Genomic DNA, 7,896 nt, shown 5'->3' on the forward strand with positions numbered 1-7,896 from the left:
TTCTAAGGATTGATTTAGTGACTCGATTCATGCCCGAACGATTGACCACGGCTACGGATTACGGACTTGTTTTTGCTTTGTGAAATGTTTTTTCTGTGAATAAATTTGTGCAGAAAAATGCCACGGAGATCTCGATGTGTGTCTGGATGTGACTAATTCGGTAAGTATAAAATCAGCTTACTCGTAATCTAACTCAAAATTACTTCAATGAGTCAAACTCTATGCACCATTAAGGCACCATTAGCACATTAGGTATTTTATCATGATACTAGGTATATAGTTCCTGCGATTTCGTCCGCTCGAAAAACTATTTTAGAAATCCCGTGAGAAGTCCAATTTTCCGGGATAAATGTGGCCTACAAGTTACAACCGTCTGATGCAAGCTATCTCTGTACCAAACAGATGATGACCACCACTTTGTCTACGTGGATTTAGGGTTTTTGGGAATCCCATGGGAACTGTTTGAGTTTTCCGTGACAAAAGAAGCCTATGTCCTTACCTGGATGCAAGTTATCTCTGTACTAACTTTCATCATAAACGGTTACACAAATTTACTGTAAAAAGCTAGCATACAGACAGGTTGACACACTTTTGCATTTATCATATTGCTATGGATTATTAACTACTAATTCTGTAAATTTTTTGTTTTGTAATTAAGTGTACTTACAACATTTGTTTTGAACTTTATTGACTAAGTTATTTTTATATTATAGGTATCAGCTATCAACTAATTAAGTACAATAAGTAAGTATAGACTAATGCATATTTTATGTTATTACTTTTTCAGATGTTTGCATGGCTTTCCAAAACCTGGCTACTCCTCTCTTTGAAACCATTTAAACAATGAAAAGAGATAGTAGGACAACATTTAGAAAGCAAGACTGATAATGAAATAATATATAGTTACGAATTATCAATATTGCAATCACCAGTTTGAAGATCGTTGAAATACACCAGTTGTGGTAGTAATATGAAAGTTATGAAAAGTGAATAACCAAAAATTTTGGATTTGAGCGTTACCTATTTCACAATCTCGTGGGTCTTGAATTTGGGTATGTATTTTATGTACCTAGTTACGAATTTATGAAAATAAAATATTTTACAAAACCTTAAAACCTTTTTATTTCTATAGTGTTTTATAATTTAGTATCTTAAAGAGTCAGTCTTGTAATATATATTTTTAAACGTGTTTTAAACAAACGTTAATGGAATTATTGATGTTTTTTTTAAACATGTTCAAAAATATAAAATATAGTAGTAAAGTACATTTAAATAGCATTTAAATTTTCGCGCTCTCGCACGCCTAGCGCGCTTTTAGTGCCCTCTAGATGTGAGCACACGCGTAACTTTGAAAAAGAAATCTAGAGTCGCACATCTATCTCTAGTATATAGTAGATAATCTATGATTGTACCGGTACGTGATTGTAAAGCAAAGAGATATTATACTCTTTGGAGAACAAGTTTGTACAGTTGGTACCATAGTGAAGTATGGTTGGTACGTAGATAGAATAATAGGTAGATTTAAGTACTGTGTAACCGCGTATGAAATAGACGTAACGATGAATAACACGACAATTATTACCATTATTTAGTCGTCAATATTTGTACTAACCGATCAACAATATTTGTATTAAACGTTTTTTATGTGAAAACATGTAAATAGCTCATGAGAAATACAATTACGCCACGAATTCTCAAAGTTTGTTTTGCAACTTCTTGTATGTATTCTTGAAAAAAAACCAGTTACACGATAAGGGACAAAAATAGGTTAGCTGCGTCTCTGTTTATCACATTGGTAACTTTATGTGTGCTCTCTTTTTAGTGTGAATGAGAAAGCAAACGTTCCTGTCTCAGAATAAGGACTGTTAGAAGTAGCCCTATTGTTACACTTACTGTTAGAGCGAGATAGCTAAATGCATTTAAGCTCTTGTTAGAACGTGACTAAATGATTATGTTTTGTCCTTATCACCGTGGCTATTTTTTTTGTTTGTCAAAATGTATTTGTACGTATTTGACAAACAACGTGAAGTGTAGAAGGAATGACATTTCACAAGTAAGAAAATCTGCTTGAGCGAGAGGGACTGATGGGGCCACGCAGTTGCAAATCTGGACATATCTGTGGTTCCGGTATCTACTTTTATTACTCTATCTACGCCTCAGACCTCAGACTAAGAATCAAGGAGACTTGTCAGACGCATATAAAATCCGTAGATAGAGTAATAAAGGTAGATACAGGAACGTTTGCTTACTCATTCACACTAAAAAGAGAGCACAGATAAAGTTACTAGTGTGATAAACAGCGACGCAGCTAACCTATTTTTTGTCCCTTATCATGTAACTGGTTTTCTTCAAGAATACATACAAGAAATTGCAAAACAAACTTTGAGAATTCGTGGCGTAATTGTATTTCTCATGAGTTATTTACTTGTGTTCACATAAAAAACGTTTAATACAAATATTGTTGATCGGTTAATACAAATATTGACTACTAAACAATGGTAATAATTGTAGTGTTATTCATCGTTACGTCGTGCTATCGCTCTCATACGCGGTTACACAGTTCTTAAATCTACCTATTATTCTATCTACGATAAAATCAAACTAACTATACCTACACAGAGCACATTACCTATTATAGGTACTGGAATTACCTACCATTCATCTGTTAAACGTCACTGTCATATAAACGGTGGATTAACGTCAAATTGTTTGTTTACAAGACATACGAAATTACTATAAAATGTAAACTATTCTAAATCAAAATCATATTTTTCTATTAGGTTAACTCATGTTCTGTGGGTTAACTTAACTGCCCATAAGCAACAAGATTAGAGATATAAAATTAATGGCTAATAAAGCTATAGCACTACTCTTGGCTGATGCTGATACCTTGTCAACTTACAGTGGTAGTAGTGAATCGAGTGGCTGGAGCGATGTAAGCAGTATAAGATCAGAATTTTCGGAAGATGATAATGATGAAGATCGACTTTTTTTTCCTCTTATGCATTACATTATAAGATTAAGAAGAAAACGTGTGGACGATTACTTACATATCGTAGAATCTTGGACAGAAGTAGAGTTCAAAAACCGGTTAGGTTTAAGTAGAAAACTTGCGTACAGACTTATAGGTAAACATAAAACTAAAAAATATTCTTTGTATCTTCATAGCCATCGTTTTTATAAACTTACATTGTTTCAGATGATTTGGAAAAATCTGGGTGTATAGCAAATCATAAATTTGGCTTAAAACCTTTGGAACCCAGATTGTGTTTTTACATATTTTTATCTTTTATAGCAAATACAGAGCCCCTAACACCCATAGCCACAAAGTTTGATATATCAATATCGTCAACATTCCGAGTCATAAGGAGAGTTGTTGCTTGGCTTTTAACTAAAATGAATGAAGCTATCAAATGGCCACAGGACATTAGTGATGTTAGAACAATATGTGATAGTTTTCATGGTAAAACAGGGATATCTAATTTGCTAGGCATAATTGACTGTACACATGTGAAAATTGAGAAACCAAAAAATGCAAGAGAATATTGTAATACAAAAGGATATTTTTCTATAATTTTACAGGCAACAATTGATGCTAATTTACAATTTACTAACATATATTGTGGTGAACCAGGATCTACAAGTTGTACAAGAGTATTGAAGAAGTCTCCTATATACCATACTGCAACACAAAACCAAAGTGCTCTTTTTCCACATAATTCATTCCTAATTGGGCATTCAGGATATCCATCTTTGTCATGGTTAGTTCCTCCTTTCAGGGAAAACAAAAGATTGACTTTACATCAGAGGGAATTTAACATTTGTCATGCAGCTGCTAGAAAATTAAGTGATAAAGCTTTTAACTTGTTAAAGAGCAGGTTCAGAAGAATAAAGCTATTCACAGTTTATAGGAATATTGCTTTTATAACTGATACCATTGTTGCTGCATGCATATTACATAATTATTGTTTAAATGAAAATGACTAAAAATGTTTATTAATATTTTTTTAATATATTACATCCAAGAATATAATATGAGATGTAGATGGATCCAAGGACAGGGACAGATCAACATGGCAGTCGGTTCATGAGGCAGGGGAATGCCCGGCACACCTGCATGTCACCCGTGCTATCCCACACCTGGTTAGTGCGGGGGGTCCTCACTCCGATTGTCATGTCCACCTGTCGCGAACTATACATATTTAAAAAAATATTAGAGTACTTACTAAATATTTAAGATACCTAGTTTTAAAAAAAATGAACCGATTGTACATGTATGAAAAGTAATCACATTTTCAATAAATAATAATAAACATTTTTGTAATAAAATAAAATTAAACTTAGTACATTATTTCACAAACCAATGTCCATAAACAAATGGCTTCAGAAACCAATGCTTTCTGAATTTTGATACTTACAATGGTATTTCTGAATGAAAACTAGAAAATCTGACTTGTTTTCTAACTCATCAAGTATGTTATCGGCCTTATCGGTCATTTAATAATTGTCTTAGCAAAGCACATTTTTCTTTTTCAATTTTAAGGATTTCTTCTTGTCTTTTCTCTTTTAACTGTAGTTTTCTTAAAGCTATTGACTGTTTTATTTCCAATTCTTTTTTCTTTAATTGCAACTCTTCCTCTCTCAACCTTAAACTTCTTTCATACCTTTCATCTCTTATTTGCTTTTGTTCTTCCTGTCTTTTTATATACTCAATCCACAGCTTGTCTAGTTCAACTTTGGCCCTACGTTCTGCTCTCAATTTTCTGAAAGGTGTGGAACTTTTGAAGGCTATTTTTCCATTTATTGTATGATCTTTGACTATTTCCTGGCTTTGTATTACACCTGACGCTAGTCTGTAAGTTCCACTGTCTTCATTAAACCTTCCAAGAATCTGGTGCATTTCATTGAAATACTTGAAAGCTGCAGACCCTTGTCCACTGTCAATACAGTCTTTATACTTTTTTGTAAGTGCATTGATTTTCCACCTGACTTGATCTGGTGTCACCTAGGAAAAAAAAAATATTTTTGCTGAATGCCACCTCTGAAATACCAAACATTGGAGCTTTATTTACCACTATTTTGATTCTACTAAGCACAATATAATTTAATCATACAATTTCTTTCATTAACATATTTTCATGATTTTTAAGATTGAAAAATATAGTTTCATTTTACCTCAATATGAAAGGGCTTGAGTTCTTCTGCCATTGATATCCACATTTTGGATTTCTTTTTTGGATTATCTAACAGGTTGAGTTTAGTTTCATATAAATTCAACAACATTAATGTTGCATTTTTTGTCCATATAATATCTAAAATAAATAAAAATACTTAAATTTGGAATACAAAAAAAGTTTTTTTTTTTTTTAATTCTCTTTTAAAGAGCTGAGTCACTAATGTGACTATGTGGCTCTCGTAAGTTTACAAAAAAATCAGACACTTAAATCTAGATCTAAATACTACTTATTTACTAATTATTTCTACGACTTATGTTGTTACGGACCATCTTATACATACTTTTTGCAGCTTCGGACGTCGGGTTTGCCAAAATAATATTTACATTTCCCAGCGTCCTGTCCAGCACATCACTCCGGACAGGACAGGACGCTGGGAAATGTTCAAAAAAAGTTCAAAGACAATAAAAGAGAAACCTGTTGACAAGTAACATTCTAATTACCTATCATAATTAGACCAAAAGCACAGTTCACAGCAGTTAGGAACTAATTTTAACAAAAGGAGGCTTCAATGTTTTGTTACAAATTATTAGTTTTGTTACAAATGCTAGGTAGGCTATGAAATGACAAATTTTTTTGATTTCACATCACTCATAGCCTGATATTTGATTCAGAATCAAACAGAGTTCCTTCACTCTGCTAAAGGTAAATCATGCTTGGACCTATTTTAATTTAAAGTTTTCAAAATATTGGCTGGCACACAAAGTTGGGTAAAACTTACCACCTATAGAATTTTGCACACTCCTACTAGCCTTTGTAGATATACCTGCTTCATAGACAAATCCAAATTTTACCTACTTACTTTGTTTACAAGTTTCACTGGTTTCTATTTCTTCTTGATTTATTTGATGTAGATGATTATAGTTTGTGATGTTTATGTTCTGCTTGTATGGTGATGCTAATATTCGAAGGAATAAAATAAAAATGTTAGGCTTAGGTATTAGGTACTTAATATAGGTAGTTAGGTGAAAAACAAAATGTACTTACATTGATTATCCAATATAGCTAAAACTGCTACGTTATTATCAATATTTTCATCCATTGCAAAAAAATAATAAAATAATTTAATTGTATAAATTCAGGATTCGTAACCAAAAAGTTTTTTTATTTTAATTTTTTTACGGCCCTGGATGTCAGTATTTTAAGGTTTACGGCCAGGGGGTGGCAACTTTGTATGGGGCCACTGCAGACTTTTTTATGGAATCATTTAGAATGAAACAAAGAAATTCTTTGTCTCATTCTAGACTTCAAAGTCAGAGACAAAGTTTCAAACTATAAACAACTGGCAACTATCTACTCTATGGTACGTTTGTTTTTAGGTTGTTGGTTTAAATGTGGTTTAAATATGAAAGTTTTCTTTCCCAACAGTTGTGATAAATTTGTATATTTTTAGTTGTATTTCATGTGGTTTAGTGTTTTTGCTTCTATTTTTCTCTCCCTGTTAGCTTGAAGAAACTCGCAGCAGTGTGATTGAGACTAGAGAAAAATAAGGACAGTGACTTATTGTTTGTGACTCTTTTCGTTTGTAAGATTAAATTTATCATGTCTGATAAATATAGAAAGCGTGTTAAGTGCTGTGCATTGGCTTTCGACCCAACACTTACTATCCACTCTTTACCAAGAGCCGGAAAGGCATCTAATTATGCAAGGTAAATATTGTCGTGTCCCTTAAGTACCAGCTGTTCTTTTTGTCTACAAACCGGCTAAAGAAGTCAGAAACGCTGGTGTTTTTGATATTTTGGTTTATTATATAGTATTATTATAATGTTTCAGGCTTCGAATTTGGGCAGAATATTGTTTTGCCAATGTAACTGAGTAGGTGTTGAAAAGCTTGCACACCAGCTGCAGTGTGCCTGGCTCACCAGCAGAAACATTGCAACAACATTCAATTTCAGTGGTATGTACCTAGTTACTATACATTTCTATTGCAATTTGTAAAAAATTCTCAGAAAAACATCAATTGTTCATTTTGCCTTATTTTAGAACCTGTCCTAATGTGCCTATCTTGTCTCTGCCAGCAGACACATCACAGCAACATTTAATTCAAGTGGTACATAATATAGATTTCTATTGCAATATGTACCTACTTAATACATTCTCAGTAGAGAAACCAATATAATGATTGTGTATTTTGCCTTATTCCAGGAACAGTCAGTGTGGCTTCCGCAACCCACTAGGTACCAAATGTGCCTATCTTATCTCGGCCACCAGATACATCACAGTGGTATGTAATAAGATACATCACAGTGGTATGTTATATAATGTTTCTATTGCAATTTTTTATAAATCATCAGTTAAAAAAATATAATAATTTTGTGTATTTTGCCTTATTTCAGGACCTGTCTGTGCTTCCACAAACCACTACCAAAATAATATGCCTATATGCCTATCTTGGTTCTGTTCATTATTTTATTTATGATATATTGAATAAGTAGTTCTTGCTATGTAACATTCCCTAGTTTGAAAAACATTTCAGTATTAGATCTTTAATAATAATTAATCTGTTTAAAAGATAATCATTCTATTAAGATTTATTACTGTAATCCAACTTTGGTTTAACTTTAACCTGTTTTTGTAATTTCTTCATTATGTATGCTGTGGATTATGACATAGTTGTAATAAAACACTTTAAAAGTACATTTTTTTACTTCATCTAATAGCT

The 7,896-nt window shown here is 32.5% G+C and overlaps 2 protein-coding genes and 1 long non-coding RNA gene across 6 annotated transcripts; 2 read left to right on the forward strand and 1 right to left on the reverse strand.

The window, feature by feature from the left end:
• Positions 1–2,672: 2,672 nt before the first annotated feature.
• Positions 2,673–3,987, forward strand: LOC117996207 (uncharacterized). Its single transcript, XM_034984236.2, has 2 exons — positions 2,673–3,128; positions 3,200–3,987. Exons 1-2 carry the CDS (start codon positions 2,846–2,848, stop codon positions 3,985–3,987), a joined length of 1,071 nt encoding a protein of 356 aa, XP_034840127.1. The 5' UTR covers positions 2,673–2,845.
• On the reverse strand, positions 3,532–6,364 carry LOC117996351 (mRNA export factor GLE1-like). 3 transcript variants are annotated; one of them, XR_011238520.1, is made up of 5 exons: positions 6,222–6,364; positions 6,037–6,132; positions 5,176–5,312; positions 4,419–5,005; positions 3,532–3,772 (listed from the first exon to the last, which is right to left on the reverse strand). XR_011238520.1 is itself a non-coding variant. In XM_034984409.2 (4 exons), the coding sequence occupies exons 1-4, from the start codon at positions 6,274–6,276 to the stop codon at positions 4,487–4,489; spliced, it is 807 nt and encodes a 268-aa protein (XP_034840300.1). In that variant the 5' UTR covers positions 6,277–6,364; the 3' UTR covers positions 3,991–4,486. The 3 variants fall into 3 exon arrangements, 2 of the variants coding, with proteins under 2 accessions (XP_034840300.1, XP_034840301.1); XM_034984409.2 differs by lacking the exon at positions 3,532–3,772 and having other exon boundaries at positions 3,991–5,005; XM_034984410.2 differs by lacking the exons at positions 3,532–3,772; positions 6,037–6,132 and having other exon boundaries at positions 3,991–5,005; positions 6,222–6,320.
• A 30-nt stretch (positions 6,365–6,394) lies between these two features.
• On the forward strand, positions 6,395–7,733 carry LOC138404694 (uncharacterized). Of its 2 annotated transcripts, XR_011238522.1 has the most exons (5): positions 6,395–6,537; positions 6,680–6,883; positions 7,008–7,131; positions 7,380–7,458; positions 7,571–7,733. It is a non-coding gene; the product is annotated as an uncharacterized lncRNA (long non-coding RNA). The 2 variants fall into 2 exon arrangements; XR_011238521.1 differs by lacking the exon at positions 6,395–6,537 and having other exon boundaries at positions 6,568–6,883.
• The last annotated feature ends 163 nt before the right edge of the window (positions 7,734–7,896 follow it).

The sequence above is a fragment of the Maniola hyperantus genome, chromosome 3 (assembly GCF_902806685.2).
Source record: "Maniola hyperantus chromosome 3, iAphHyp1.2, whole genome shotgun sequence".
Lineage (NCBI taxonomy): Eukaryota > Metazoa > Arthropoda > Insecta > Lepidoptera > Nymphalidae > Maniola > Maniola hyperantus.